The sequence below is a fragment of the Callithrix jacchus genome, chromosome 7 (genome assembly GCF_049354715.1).
Source record: "Callithrix jacchus isolate 240 chromosome 7, calJac240_pri, whole genome shotgun sequence".
Classification (NCBI taxonomy): domain Eukaryota; kingdom Metazoa; phylum Chordata; class Mammalia; order Primates; family Cebidae; genus Callithrix; species Callithrix jacchus.
Window position 1 is genome coordinate 77,108,879 of NC_133508.1, and position 16,463 is coordinate 77,125,341.

The following is a 16,463-nucleotide window of genomic DNA, read 5'->3' on the forward strand; positions in this document are numbered from 1 at the left end:
CTTTTAAATGAAAATGATTTAAAAAGCGCAGCTCTCAAGCTAGCAATAGAGATACCAGCCCAGGAATCTCCGCACCACCCCCAACAGAGAGCAGCGTCTGATGCCTTCCGGAAACAAGCTCCACTGGCCTTACGGGAAATGTGGTCTCCTACAGATAGTCTACACCCGGGAGGAGCCTAGGAACTCTAGGTGGACAGTTACTTCCGCACACGCGCAGTAGGGCAGTAAGCGGTATTCAATCTTCAAATCGGCTCTGCGAGAAGTGCTGGCGGGGGCTGCTCCCCCAGTCTCTGGACGATACTGTGACTAACCCCAGGCTTGGAGCCGGAGCTGCGAGCGAGGCAGTGAAAGGGTGGCAGGTATGGCTTTGCTGGACTCGGAGGACGTAAGACAAAGGCGGGGACTGGCTTCTGTCTACCCTACCGAAGATAAAACTTTACAGTCTCCAAGTGCAGTGACTTCAGGTTTGGATACGTGGGTCCCGTTCAACTCGAGTAGCTGAGAGAAAGCAAGAGTTGGGCTCCGACTGGCACTGGGTAAATGCATTCCTGCTCTTGTAGGTCAAGGTCACTGTATAGGAGTCTGTTCATCTAACTGTACCTTTCCGGGTTCCAAGAGCATAGTTGGCCCGACGGGAGCAATTTTAAGCCATTTCAAGGGATCCAGTGGAAACTGTAAGCCATTTCAAGGGATCAAGGAAGAAAGCATTCTTGAGAAACTGCTGTGCATTCGAAGGGTATTCTCCAGCAATCATTTGAAGTAAATGTTATCATCATTTTGCATATGAATTAACTGAAAGGTGAAATTACTTGCCTGGACTGACAGCTTAGTAAGTGGAAGAACTGAGATTCAAACTCAGATACATTTTCTTCAAATTTCATTTTTTTTTTTTTTTACAGTATAGCATTCCTGCATAAAACAGAGTTGGGTTTATTCTCCTGAAATATTTGAGCAATGAATGCTGAGTAAATTTCGATTCGTGGTCATTTTGTAGAGTCACTTGGTGTATCTGCAGATCTTCCAGTGCACACTGTGTAAATGAAGATGTGAGTCCCCAGTTTGCCCATTTTACCCTTTCTAGAGCCCCAGCAGTCTAAGCTCATAGGAGATGGTGAGTTCCTAGAGAGAGAAACATTTGGAGTTTAAACAGAAGGGTGCAGCTTAAAAAAAAAAAAAAGTATTCCTGGGTTCCTGACTCCAGCCTTCTCAAGAAAGCCCAACCTAATTTGCAATCTCTTATCCCAGCTTCAGAGCAGAAACCAGAGAATCACAGAAAGGAATCATTTCTAGACATATGGAACTTCAGAGACCAAGCTTTTAAGTTAGTCTTTCCATTCATTTCATTATTTCTTCAGGATAAATTTCTGGGAGGAAAAAAAATAACTGTTTCAAGAGGAACAGTTGGTGTTAGATCAGTAGGACAGAAACATAACACGCTTATCTAAGCTCCATATATTCCGAACAATCACAAGTAGAGATCTGTGCTTATGGAACATGGACTTTTCTGACTTGCAAGAAATGTCATTTTCCCCCACTAGGTGGCACTTTCTGAGGCTGCAGTGTGGGTACTAACGGTCTGATAGAGCAGGGTTCTACTTTACATGCAGTCCTAGTATCTCAGGTCTTTCTGTTCTCTTTCCCATTTCTGCTTTCATAGATTTCTGTCTGAGAGCTGCAGAAAATGATCAACTTCCAGGTAAGGCATCCATCTATTCATCCAGTTGTTTAAATCTCCCAAAAGTCCATATGATCAAAAGGAAATGTTTGGTCAGGAAAAATGTAAACTGAATAAAAGATCAAGTCTGAAAGCAGATATAGAAGATTGGTAAGTTGATATCCAAGTCATAGAGTTTGCAGATAGTTGGAACAAATTTGAGCTGCAAATGTGTACTCAGTCTTCCTGGAAATTGTAGTAAATGGATAACCAGCCAGTTAAAAAGTATTGGCATTGTCCGTGAAGATAAAGCAAAATTATTCTCCTTATAAGTAAACCTTTTCCTGACACGTTTCTTTGAAGAAAATATTTTCTAATGAGTTTTTACATAGATAACATTAGAAATAACATTCACAGCAGCAGACTGCAATAAACATAGCATCAGGTTTCCTGCTACTTTCTTAGCGTATTCCCTAGAGTAAGAACATAGTGCCAGCAGCACTAAATGAACTCAATTTATTAGTCTAGGTATATAGCCTTTTTAATGCCCACCCGGATCCATACGTAAATCTTATACCTTTTCCATTCTGTAGCTATCTTAAGCATTTAATCTTCTACATGAATTTTAATGTCATTGAAATAACAAATATTGTCAAGGTCCATAAATCAGTATGTTAGCTATTCATTTTTTCTGAGACAGAGTCTTGTTCTGTTGCCCAGGCTGGGGTATAGTGATATGATCTCAGCTTACTGCAGCCTCCACCACCCAGGTTCAGGTGATTTTCCAGCCTCAGCCTCCCATGTAGCTTGGATTACAGGCATTCACCACCACACCCAGCTAATTTTTGTGTTTTTAGTAGAGATGGGTTTTCACCTTGTTGACCAGTCTGGTCTTGAACTCCTGACTTCAAGTGATCCACCTGCCTCAGCCTCCCAAAGTACTGGTGGGATTACAGGTGTAAGCCTGTAAGCCACACCCAACCAGATATTCTTATTACAATTGAATTAAACTTAATAGGTTAATTTGGAGAGAATTGAATTCATGACTTATCAATGAGTCATATTTATTCAGGTTTTCTTATAGGTCTGTTATTACATTTTTTTTTCTTTTTTGAGACACAGTTTCACTCTGTTGCCCAGGCTGGAGTGGAGTGGCATGATCTCGGCTCACTGCAACCTCCGTCTCCAGAGTTCAAGTGATTCTGCTTCAGCCTTCTGAGTAGCTGGGCCCACCACCATGCCCAGCTAGTTTTTATATTTTTAGTAGAGACAGGGTTTCACCATGTTGGCCTGGCTGGTCTCAAACTCCTGACCTCAGGCGATTCACCAGCCTCACCCTCCCAAAGTGCTAGGATTACAGGTGGAAGCCACTGTGCCTGGCCTTTTTATTATAATTTTATAGGTTTTATAGGTTTCTTATTTTAATTCTTGTACATTTCTTATATTTATTCTTACATATGGGTTTAGTCGCTATTGAGAATGGGGTAGACCTTTTTTTTCATTATCTCTTCTAATTGGCTGTTTTGGTAAATAGAAAAATATGGTCTTCTCTTGGCTGGGCATGGTGGCTCATGAGCCCCGATTGTACCACACTCCACTCCACTCCCGCCTGGGTAACAAAGAAAGACCCTATACCAAATAAAAGAGAGGAAAAAACATAGTTGCTGCACCATTTTGTAATCCCAATGTACAAGAGTTGAGTAATGTACAAGAGTTTCCGTTTCTCCACATCCTGGCCAACACAGGTCATTGTCTGCCTTTGATTTTAACTGTCTTTATAGAAGTGAAGTGCTGTCTCATGATGGTTTTGATTTGCATTTCACTAATGACTAATCATTAATGATGTTGAGCATCTTTTTTCTCTTTTTTAAATTTTTTTTTCTTGCTTGCTTAGGATTCAGACCCTGATGTTGAGCATCTTTTCATGGGCTTATTTACTATACATACACCGACACATGCACATACAGCCATATATGTATATCCTTGGAGAAATGTGTGTTTACTTTGCCCATTTTAAAATTGTGTTGTCTTTTTATTGTTGATTTTTTTTCTCCCCTCCCCCATTGCTGAATTTTAAGTTATTTATATATTCTAGGTATAAGCCTCTTATCAGATATATGATTTGCAAATATTTTCTTTCATTCTGTGGGGTTTCTTTTCACATTCTTGGCAGTGTCCTATGTAGCACAGAAGTTTTTAATTTTGATGAATTCCTATTTTTATTTTGTCACTTCCACTTTTTCTGTCCTATTTCACAAACCACTGCCTAATCCAAGGTCACAACTTTTTTTTTCTGTTTTCTTCTAACTGTTTGATAGGTTTGTTTCTTACTTTTAGCTCTCTGATCCATTTTATTTCTTTTTTTTATATGATTGTAAGATGAGGGGAGTCCAGTGTCATACTTTTGCATGTGGATGTCTAGTGGGCTCAGTACCATTTGTTGAAAAGACTTTTCTGTGTTGAACTGTTCTGGCAATAGTTGGTTATGTTTAATATGATTTTTGTTACTATCACAAAATATATTTCTGAATCAAGCATGTAAACATTATATATAATTTTCTGCAAACTCAACAATGAACATGATATGATATTAAGGGGCTGCCTTTGTTCTCTTGTGAGTTCTCTAATGATGCACACTTTAGTTTGAAGATGAATGTGCTGTTACAGGAATCAGTGACATTCCAGGATGTGGCTGTGGATTTCACCCCAGAGGAGTGGCAGCTGCTTGATTGTGCTGAGAGAACCCTGTATTGGGATGTGATGTTGGAGAACTATAGAAACTTCATCTCAGTGGGTAAGGATGGTGAGCGGTAACTTTTCAGTGTAACTCAAAATATATCAGTGTGCCGTTCTTTTAAGACTTGTGAAAGCTGGCCAAGATCCCAGCACTTTGGGAAGCAGAAGAATTGCTTGAGCCCAGGATTTCAAGACCAGCCTGAGCAACATTGTGAGACCCTGTCTCAACAAAATTTAGCCAGGTGTGGTGGCACTGCCTATTATTTCAGCTACTTAGGAGGCTAAGGTGGAAGGATCACTTGAGCCTAGGCATACCACTGCATTCTAGCCTGGGTGACAGAGTGAGACCCTATCTCAAAAAAAAAAAAGAAAAGAAAACGTATGAAAGCTGTGGGCATTCTGAAGCATTAATCAGCTTGGCCCTAAATTTTAGTTGTCAAAGATTCTGAATTGAGGTTCAGATAGTCTGCTTATGCTTCTACTTCCCAAATGGAAGGGAAGGGTCTGTTCTGTTTTAAAGCCTGCTTGTCATCCTTTAAGAACTCTGAGACTCAAGGAGGCAACCCGAGTTGTGAGCTGGTTGTTTGCCTAGCACCTTGGCCCCACTTCTATGTTGTTTTCCTACTAACAGGATGTCCAGTTACCAAAACAAAAGTGATCATCAAGGCCGAGCAAGGACAAGAGCCATGGATGGTGGAGAGAGTTAACCCACACCAGAGCTCTCCAGGTGAGTGAGAGAAGGTCAGATGGGGGTGTGTGGAGTTGAGATCCCAGTTGGTCAGTGAAGGACAGGCACCTCTGAAATACTCTTAGAAGCACCTCTTAAAAGCCACAAACCTTTGGCATAACATCATCAGCTAGTTCCCCAAAATCTACCTTCACCCTCACTGTCCCCACACGTGTTCTTTCTCTTTGCTCAGCTGTTGTGTGGAAGGTCGTCCCTTTCCTGTCTCCTCTGGCTTCTCATGCTGCCTGTTTCATCTAGGTCCTTGCTTTGCTTCTGTTCTCTTAAGTCCTAAAACCGTCATTCTTCTTCCTTTCTCAACATAGATCTCTTTCTATTGCTTAGTCCTTACAATGAAGTTAAATTATGTGAATTTGCAGTTTTACTCTACCAATCACTGTCTAACCTTAAGCAGATTATTTTGTAGCACAGTTTCCTTTGTTTATAAAATAGGAATATTAATCCTTACCTCAGGTTTCCTATAAAGATTATATGAGGTAATATATGCAAAACACTTCAAATAGTTGGCACATAGTAAATATTCAGTATATGCTAATTGTTTTCTCCAAAACTTTTAGGGACATCTTGCTCTATTTTGTTTTCCTTTTTTTTTAACTTACTCCTTTCCTTGCATCATAAACCTCATCTTGCATGTTTAGTCTCCCTGATAATTTGGGATATCTGTCTCGTAGCACATCTTTCTGTTTCACTTGCTAATATTGATAAATTTTTGAAATTCTCCAGCTTTTTGTGGCCTTACTAATCTGTCCTCACCCTTTCTTACTGCTTATTCACCTTTTGCTCAGGTCTTCTCTTCCATCTCCATAACTCCCTCAGAAGCCTCATCACTGTGAAGACTAAAGTTACTTGTTTTATGCCAACTCTAGCATCTTTGCCTCACCAACTTTTCATTCCCCTAATTTTACCTGACCTGGCCTTCATGGTAACTAATGTTTTTAATTATTCAATTGACATCCTTATCTTTACATCACAATAAATAATAATGAATGGGTCCCTGCTTTGCACTCTGAAAATCACTACAGTAAGCAATTTGATTTTTTTTCTCTCAATAGTTTTATTTATTTAGTTTAATTTTATTTCCTCTCAAAATAAAATAAAATTTTCCCTTTCTGCAGAGTTAATAAAAGAACTCATTCAAATGATTGACACCAATTAAATATATTTCAGATTCCCTTGATCCCAACTTCTGTTGACAAAGGCAAAATGAATTTTTTTTTAGAGACACGGTCTTACTCCATCACCCAGGCTGGAGTGCAGTGATGCCATCTTAGCTCACTGCAACCTTGAATTCCTTGCCTCAAGCAATTCTCCTGCCTTTGTCTCCCAAGCAGCTGGGACCACAGGCTCATGCCACAGTCCTTGGCTGAATTTTAATTACTCATACTGCATCTAGACTGTTTATGTTACTATTTTACCAATTCCATTCTATTTTCTAGTTTATATTAGATGTTTCTCCAAGATTTATCCAAATTGTTCTTGTTTCTCTTGTCACTCTCCTGAAAAATGTATATTATTCCCTTATAACCTGTGTTGTGATATTTAAATGACTTTTAATGTCCTCTATAACGTAGTCCCATTTTGCTTATCCAGAATGATCCATCTTTTTCCTATTCCATGGGAACTGGGCTTTTTAATGTCCATTATATACAGTTTTCTTCTCTGCATCAATCCTTTTGATTCTGGTCTGCTCCACCTAACTAAAACCAGCATTTTACTAAGTCTGAGTTCAGCTTTTCCTCTCTCATTATAACTCCAGTCTAATCTTTACCTTCTTTGAACTCCCAAGCCAATTCTACTATGACTCTGTCATAAAAAATTGACATATACTGTCTTGGATATATTTTTCTAATCCTTGTGGCTTTTAAGGCATTTATTTTAAATGATAGTTCCTGCAGAGAATGATCTGGTTTGTTTTTGTTTTTGTTTTTCTGAGATGGAGTCTCACTCTGTCACCCAGGCTGGAGTGCAGTGGCCCAGTCTCAGCTCACTGCAATCTCCGCTTCCCAGGTTCAAGCGATTCTCCTGCCTCAGCCTCCTGAGTAGCTGGCATTATGGATGCCTACCACCACACCGGCTAATTTTTGTATTTTTAGTAGAGACAGGGTTTCACCATGTTGGCCAGGCTGGTCTCCAAACTCCTGACCTCAGGTGATCTGCCTGCCTCAGCCTCCCAAAGTGCTGAGATTACAGGCATGAGCCACCACGCCTAGCTGAGAATGATCTGTTTTATGCTGAGCACATAATGGCATTCAATGAACATTTCATTAATTTATCGTTATAGAGCCAGACATTATGGGGGATGTTTCTTTTCTTATTTTTCTTTTTTTTTTCTTTTTTCAGTATCCCTGTCATAGCAATGTGGGGGATGTTTTTTATTCTTCCATTCAACGAGGCTTTTAAAAATGTTGCCTGAAAAGGTTCAAAGAAAGCAAAAATCTCATTACTATTTTCTAAGTGTATGAATGGTAGTTGGAACAGCAAAACGTGTTTATATTAAAATATTTTCCCTGGTGGTCTAGTGGTTAGGAAAACAATATATAAACAAAAAAGTATTTTAAAATTCAACAAGTGAGTATGAAACATTTCTTCAATGTACATTAACGTTGCAGTTGTGTTCTAATTAATTGTCAAAATAAATGGTAGACAGCAGCAGTGACTATCTGAGAAATTAATAGAAAATGGAGCTTAAAGTTTAAAGTATGCAAAATTCGGAGAAGTCTTTTTTTGAGATCATGGAACAGTGATCTTTAGGAATCTTTAGCTTCCTCCCTAAAGAATATCTGAGTTCTAGATAAAATGAAAGGAGATAAGGGAGGGCAAATTAAGGTAGAGAACGAACATGAGCAAAAGATTGAAGTTAGGGGTCTAGAATCCGTGGAGTAGAAGGTATTTGTTGAGGACTAGTGGAACCCATGCTTCCCATGAGTGAATTCACGTTTTGCATAATTCTATTTCCAGGCTGATTATGTTGACTTTTTCAGTGGATTATTGTTGGTAGAGGTAACACAGGATGCTGCTTACCATCAGTTGAAGTAAGAGTGGTAAGAAGAAAGGAACCAAATCCCTAGAGTCAGAAACACTCTATAAAGCAATGTGTACTGGCTGTAGCCCACTACTCAGTCTAGCTCCGCAGAGAATAAGGCATAGAGGAGGAGGCTCAGGGTATTGTACAAACACTCCCCATGGAGGGAAACTTAAGAGTGGGGAATTATGACCCTCCCTCCCCAATTTTTTTTTAAATGGGAACAGATTTGGGATTTATAGTGTTTTGGGGATAGTGAAAAAATGTGAATTCAGGAGCAAAACAGCTTTCTGAAGACCAGTTTGTTAGATTGAAAGAGGATGTAAAAACAGTATTTGCCAAATAGAAGTATAACTGATAGTTGTCATATACAGAAACTCAGCCAGAATAAAAAATAGCAAATAGACAGAATCTATTTGCTATTATTATCCCAAGCTAAGGATGACTTACCCTTGGATAACTTGCTGGACATTTGTGTCCCTGGGCTTACAAGTACAGGTACAAATGAATTCTAGCTCTCAGTAGAGCTGGAGCCATGACTACAGACATGCTTCAGCTGTGGTTTAGTTGGGGTTAGAGGACTGGAGATATGAGAATGTTTAGAAAGGAAACTGATATTGTGCAGAGTGATTAAGAGGAAAAGACATAGTGAGAGAAATGGGGAATTATCCTACCAAGGTGATCTAGAAATTAATTATGTAGTGATTTATATAACTGCTTGCTACCACCTCCTCCAAACCTAGTCTGTACTCTGATATTTTCCCTTAACCCCTTTATCTCCTGTTTTCCTAGTTGTCCTATCCATTAATCAGATCTCCACAATGGGCCATCTTCATTTTATGAGCTAACCCTGCACCCTTGTTGAGCACCCTTTTGACTTCTTTGTACCCTCACTCTACCTTGTACCTATTTTACTGTCTTTCCACAGGTCACAAGCTAAGGCATCTGCTCCCATTTGCTCTTCAGCAGTTTTATTCTTAAAGCTCAGGAGGAGTGAGGCAAATATAAGATTTGTTTCAGAATAAGATACTAGCTTTGAAACTATAGACTGTTTTCTCCATAACATGGTGGGAAAAAGTAACTAGGAATGTTTTGTTTTACTCCTTTTTAGAATCTGACTGCCCTCTTGTTGATGAACCAGGGAAGCGTTGGGAAAGCAAAGACAAGTTTTTGAAGTCAGTTTTGTTCAGGTTCAATAAACTTTTGACTATGGAGAGAATCCACCATTATAATATGAGCACAAGTTTTAATCCAATGGAAAAAAAATCATATAAATCATATGAGAAGCATTTGCCACCTAATTTAGACTTACTTAATTATAATAGAAGTTATGCTGGAGAAAACACTTATGAATGCAGGGAATGCGGGAAAGCCTTCAAAAAGAAGTTTCATTTCATTAGACATGAAAAAAATCATACAAGGAAAAAACCTTTTGAATGCAATGACTGTGGGAAAGCCTACAGCAGGAAGGCACACCTTGCGACTCATCAGAAAATTCATAATGGAGAGAGACCCTTTGTGTGCAATGATTGTGGGAAGGCGTTTACGCATAAAGCCCAACTCGTGGTCCACTACAGACTTCACACTGGAGAGAAGCCTTATGAGTGCAGTCAATGTGGGAAAACATTCACTTGGAACTCCTCATTTAATCAACATGTGAAATCTCACACACTTGAGAACTCATTTGAATGTAAGGAATGTGGGAAAACCTTCAGGTATAGTTCATCCCTTTACAAACATTCCAGATTTCATACAGGAGAGAAACCTTACCAATGTATCATATGTGGCAAAGCCTTTGGCAACACATCTGTGCTTGTTACACATCAAAGAATTCATACAGGAGAGAAACCTTATGGATGTATTGAATGTGGCAAAGCCTTCATCAAGAAGTCTCATCTCCTCAGACATCAGATAACTCATACAGGAGAGAAGCCCTATGAATGTAGCAGATGTGGGAAAGCATTTTCCCAGAAGTCTAATCTTATTGTACATCAGAGAATTCATACATAATATTCACTTTATGAACATGAGAAGGCCTTATGAAATATTTGCTAAATCTTATTAAATACTAAAGAATTCATGGTAAGGAGACATCTACAATTTAAATGAATTTGTAAGAGTAGATTCCCTTAAAAAACAATGCCAATCATGTTCTGGAAGTGATAATAAACTTTTTACAGAAAACAACTATAAATAATAGAACATAAAACTTGAAAATTAAGCATAACTTAAATAATCAAAGAACCAGTGAAAACTGAATTTACCATTCCTGACTTTTACTTTTTATAATAAAATAATTATGCAAGTGAGTATAAAATATATGCTTATACATTATATTAAATTATGCCTATTAAGAGTTTCTGCAGTAAATAACACATTTTTTCTTCCAGTGTTAACATGCATAATTAATCAAGTGAGAAAATGTTTAATATGTAGTATGAATTTCAGTAATATTTTCATCCATTTGCTGGCACTTGTCATGGGCATGACAATGTTACTGAATCTGAGTGTCCTTTAATTGCACAACTGAAGACTTCTTATTAAAATTCGTAAAGATATGCTCCTATGTATGTAAGTACCAGAACAAAAAATTTAACAAGACACTAATTGAGGAGAGAAAGGCACTTGTATTCTGTATTACATGAGTATTCAGCTGAGGAAAAGAATTATTTAAATATGTAAATAAATAATTTGCACTTCAAATATTTCTGTTCTTTTTCATTGATATATCTACATAAGCTGTAAGCATAGCTTAAGTGGTATTTAACTGGAGTATCCTCTGTATTTGAGTTTAATAAAGTAGAGTGTCATGATACTTTGCAACTTTTGGGGAGACAGTTTTGGGGATTTTGTTGTTTTATAGAGACAAGGTCTCATTCTGTCCCTGAGGCTTTATCGCTGTGGCACAATTATAGCTAACTGTAACCTTGAACTCCTGGGTTTAAGCATTCCTCCTGCCTCAGCCTCCTAAGTAACTAAGACTACAGGTGCAAGCCACCACACCTGACTAATTTTTTATTTTTTTGGTAGTGATGGCATCTCACTATGTTGCCCAGGTTGGTCTTGAACGCCTGGACTCAAGCGATCCTCCTGGCTCTCATTCTCCCCTTCAGCTTCCCAAAGTGCTGGCATTACAGGAATTTTTTTTTTAAGAAGTCAATATGCTTTTAGCTCCGAAGGTACCTGGAATTTTCCATATGAACAGCATAGGCATCATTAATCAAGATGAAAACTTGTTAGAAAAGAGCAAGTTTTTCTGCTTAGCAACTTTGGAATGTGACATTTTGTAAGTTCTACATATTCCCTTCAAAGGATTAATTAACCATTATTTAAAGTTTTCTTGCTATTCACTATATTCCTTGGTAATGCCAAAAAACTTTTCTTGAGTGGTGACAAAACTTAGCCTTGAACCTAAATTCAGAAATCAAGCCTTCTAAGTTTAAGCTCAGTTAAAATTATGTTCCATTGTTTTTCTTTCATTAGCCATTTTTTGAAAGAGTAGTGTTGTATAATAACTATAAATGAGTAATAGTGCTGTTTTGAATAAGCATACTGGGACTTTAAAGACCTAAATTAAATCTTGTCTTTCTAAGTTATTTTAGGAGACTATATGCTAATTTCACTTATGAGGTTATTCCAAAATTTCTGGAACCTTCTTTTCATGGAGTTGTCTTCAAAATCACTATGCCAGCTACAGAGGAAAATCTTGGTATTTATAGTCACAGGACATGCCTTTTTCAGCCCAGGAGTTTTCTTATCATTTCCTACATGAAGTCCTCACTTTATCCTATGTAGTGCTTGCCATTTCCATTGTTTCTCTCCTTCCCCTGGCTGTAACCATCATCTGAGAAACTTTCTACACAAATAAAGAAAGAGAGATAGGGGGCATGGATCTCCACTGTTGCTGCATAGTATGAGATGCCCCTGAAAGAGCAGCTGTGTAGGTCAAGGTGACAAGAAGTGTGCAATAGTCTGCTCCAGCTCACTGAAAATAAAATGTAGCCAGGACATTTAAATTGTAATATATCAGGATAATATGTATCTGTTTTCATAATTTTGTTTGCTCCCTTTCTTAGGTGGAAAAAGACAGAATGAAAATATTTCAAGTTCTGTACAAATATAGCCTCCTATCTAGAGACTTCCTATCAGTGACCATTCTTAAACTGTGCAGGATTTTGGCAAAAAGAAAAAATAGTATGCCCAGTTCCATCCAGACATCTTGGATTCCCAGAATAGCCCAGTGGTCTCCAACCTTTTTGGCATTCCATCATTAGGCATTAGTTAGATTATCATAAGAAGCACGTAACCTAGATTCCTCACATGTGCCTTTCACAATAGGGTTCAGGCTCCTATGAGAATCTGATGCCACTGCTGCTCTGACAGGAGGCAGAGCTCAGGCAATAATGCTCAACTTGCCCTCAGGTATTTCCTTTGAGTTCATGAGACCATCAGACAGAAGAGAAACTTGTGTATGTGAATAATGCGTTAAAAGCTTTGGCCCAATTCCTTTTGGAATACCCACAATAGAGGGGCCTTATAAATGTATGGCATGAGTTGTAGGTTTCAGCTAGTATAAACATTTTTAAATTATGCGTCAGGTGTAGTGTGGCTCACGCCTGTAATCCCAGCACTTTGGGAGGCCAAGGCAGGAGGATCAGGAGGTCAGGAGTTTGAGACCAGTCTGACCAATATGGTGAAACCCTGTCTCTACTAAAAATACAAAATTTAGCTGGGCATGGTAGTGTGCACCTGTAATCTCAGCTATTCAGGAGGCCGAGGCAGGAGAATCACTTGAACCGAGGAGGTGGAAGTTACAAGAGGTCGCGCCACTGCACTCCAGCAGATCCACATGGGACTTAGGAATCATATGGGAGAGCAACCCTACCTGTGTGGTGAGTGGAGTGAGAGCTTCACCAGGCTTTCCTCTCTTCTTTGTAGTACCCTTCATTCAGGAGATAAAGCACATCATTGTCATAAGAGCAGTGAGAATTTTGCGTTCATGCAAAATTATAGGGAGAGACCCTATAAACGTGATGAGTTCAGTACAGGCTTCTCTCAAGCCTCAGAAGTTCACATGCACCAGAGAATCCATGCAAAAGAAAATTGTTATTAATGAGTGTAATACGGCCTCCAGTAAAAAAAGGAAATATTCACTTTTAGCAAAATCTAGGCAGAAGAGAATCAATGTGATAATAAAAACTGTGAAAATAGTCAAAGACATTCAACTTATGAAATTGCAGAATAGATAACTACTATAAATGTGACAATTAATTTGGGGATGGGGTGAGGAAGTTTACCCAGAATCTTAAAACTCATAACAAAATTACACATAGGAAATAAACAATGCCAATAACCTAAATGAAAATATTATTTGCCAAGTGTTTTAATGTTACAAAATGTAGAGGGGTTACCATAAGGTTCTGTTTGTAAGGAAGCAAGGAAATTGAAAAGACTGATCTCTTGGCCAGATGGGGTGGCTCATGCCTGTAATCCCAGTACTTTGGGAGGCCAAGGCCTGCAGATCACCTGAGGTCAGGAGTTTGAGGCCAGCTGGACAACATGGAGAAACCCCAGCTCTACTAAAAATACGAAAAATTACCCAGGCATGGTGGTGGGTGCCTGTAATCTCAGCTACTCGGGAGGCAGGAGAATTGCTTGAACCCATGAGGCAGAGGTTGCAGCGAGCCGAGATCACACCATTGCACTCCAGCCTAAGCAAGAGTGAGACTCTATCCAAAAAAGAAAAAAAGACTGATCTCTTATCAAACATCTTGGAGCCACAGTGAGCCCAAAACAAAAACAAAATCACAACCTCAGGGAGAGTTGGTTTCATAACATGACTCACCCAGTGGTAGGAGATTCTGCCAAGAATGCAAGTAATCATGGAGATAAGGCCACAATGCTATTTTTCCTGGGTAATGATGTTCTATGCAATTGTGTGAAATCTTGTCTTATTTGAGACGTGTGAAACTTTCCATTTTAACATCTTTTACAAGGGTATATTAGTTTCTCAGACTGGTTTACCGACCCCCTGTATCAGAAGTACTCAAAGTAAGTACTAAAGTGTAAATAGTACTTCTTTAGTATTTTGTACACAAAAACTTTACTGTATGTAATTATGTGGGGGTACTTGAAAAATGCCGATTCCTGAGCCTCATCCCATATCTACTGAATCAGTCAGTGGGTATAGAGACTTTTTGCATTTACAAAACCTCCTCCCCAAGAGCTGGGCGCAGTGGCTCGCACCTATAATCTCAGCAACTTGGGAGACTGAGGGAGGAGGATTGCTTAAGGCCAGGAGTTCAAGACAAGCCTGGGGAACAGAGTGAGGCCCCTGTATTAGTCCATTCTCATGCTGCTATAAAGAACTGCCTGAGACTGGGTAATTTTTTTTTTTTTTGAGACGGAGTTTCGCTCTTATTACCCAGGCTGGAGCGCAATGGCTCAATCTTGGCTCACCGCAACCTCTGCCTCCTGGGTTCAGGCAATTCTCCTGCCTCAGCTTCCTGAGTAGCTGGGATTACAAGCACGCACCACCATGCCCAGCTAATTTATGTGTTTTTAGTAGAGACGGGGTTTCACCATGTTGACCAGGATGGTCTCAATCTCTTGACCTCGTGATCCACCCGCCTCGGCCTCCCAAAGTGCTGGGATTACAGTCGTGAGCCACCCGTGCCCAGTGAGACTGGGTAATTTATAAATAAAAGAGGTTTAACTGACTCACAGTTTCGTATTGCTGGGTAGTCCTCAAGAAACTTACAATCATAGTGGAAGGCAAAGGAGAAGCAGGCACCTTCTTCACAGGGAGGTTGAATGGAGTGAGCGCAAACAGGGGAAATGCCAGACACTTATTAAACCATTATATCTCATGAGACTCACTATCACAAGAATAGCATGAGGGAAACTGCCCCCATGATTTAATTACCACCACCTAGTCCTGCCCTTGACACATGGGGATTACAGGGATTACAATTCAAGTTGAGATTTGGGTGGGACACAGACCCAAACCATATCAACCCTGTTCATTAAAAAAAAAAAAAAAAAAAAAAAAGCTCTTCCTCCTGTTGCAGGTGATTTTTATGCAAAAGCTGGAGAATTATTCTATGAGATGTTTGGGTAATGTCAAGAAAAACAAAATCTTAGGTGGTACTTTTGCTAGTGTCCTGAATCTACTGGATATGGAAATTTTTACCAACAAATTGATAGAAATCAGAAAGTAAAATACGGGAAACTTGAACTACACATCAACTGGCCCAAGGGAATATTAACAAATGGTTGACAGCACGCAGGACAAGATGGGTGATGGCCACAAATGAAAACTAATGGAGCCGGGCGCGGTGGCTCACGCCTGTAATCCCAGCACTTCAGGAGGCCGAGGCAGGTGGATCACGAGGTCAAGAGATCGAGACCATCCTGGTCAACATGGTGAAACCCCGTCTCTACTAAAAAATACAAAAAATTAGCTGGGCATGGTGGCGCGTGCCTGTAATCCCAGCTATTCAGAAGGCTGAAGCAGGAGAATTGCCTGAACCCAGGAGGCGGAGGTTGCGGTGAGCCAAGATCACGCCATTGCACTCCAGCCTGGGTAACAAGAGCAAAACTCCATCTCAAAAAAAAAAAAAAAGAAAACTAATGGAGTCAAGCAGCCACAATTCAGCTCCAAATAGCAATCTAATAAGGAGAATCTGGAATGGGTCTATTATATCTGAAAAAACAAGAAATGGATTGAGAAGTTCTTATTTTAGAGTTGGATAATAGTTAAATTATCCTTAGTGCGACAAGGATTATATTAAAAACACTAGGATTGGCCAGGCACGGTGGCTCATGCCTATAATCCCAGCCCTTTGGGAGGCTGAGGTGGGTGGATCACCTGAGGTCAGGAGTTTGAGACCAGCCCGGCCAACTTGGCTAAAAATACAAAAACTATTCAGGAGGCTGAGGCAGGAGAATCTCTTGAACCTTGGAGGCAGAGGTTGCAGTGAGCCAAGATCATGCCATTGCACTCAAGGCTGGGCGACAGAGTGAGACTCCATCTAGAAAAAAAGGAAAGAAAAGAAAAGAAATGCCAGGATAAATTCAACCTGTCACTGAAATAATCCACACCGACTCTGGCATCAGCCTATTTAGTTCAAAATATGGAATGGCATAAGTATGCAATTTATACCTTAATCTGAATCTATGTCAGTGGTTCTCAAATGTAGCTGGGCTTCAGAATCCACTCTACAGCTTGTTAACAATATAGTTATCTTGGCTTCCACTTGAGGAAGCTGTGATTCAGCATTTCTGAGGAGGCCTGAGTAAGCATG

General features: G+C 39.5%; 1 protein-coding gene across 14 annotated transcripts; it reads left to right on the forward strand.

Moving 5' to 3' along the window:
- The first annotated feature begins 207 nt into the window (after positions 1 to 207).
- On the forward strand, positions 208 to 10,860 carry ZNF684 (zinc finger protein 684). 14 transcript variants are annotated; one of them, XM_078331354.1, is made up of 6 exons: positions 208 to 359; positions 900 to 1,111; positions 1,658 to 1,696; positions 4,322 to 4,457; positions 5,022 to 5,117; positions 9,269 to 10,860. In XM_078331354.1, exons 3-6 carry the CDS (start codon positions 1,682 to 1,684, stop codon positions 10,165 to 10,167), a joined length of 1,146 nt encoding a protein of 381 aa, XP_078187480.1. In that variant the 5' UTR covers positions 208 to 359; positions 900 to 1,111; positions 1,658 to 1,681; the 3' UTR covers positions 10,168 to 10,860. The 14 variants fall into 14 exon arrangements, with proteins under 14 accessions (XP_078187480.1, XP_078187483.1, XP_078187484.1 ...); XM_078331357.1 differs by having other exon boundaries at positions 4,322 to 4,448; XM_078331358.1 differs by having other exon boundaries at positions 900 to 1,046; positions 4,322 to 4,448.
- Positions 10,861 to 16,463: the final 5,603 nt, after the last annotated feature.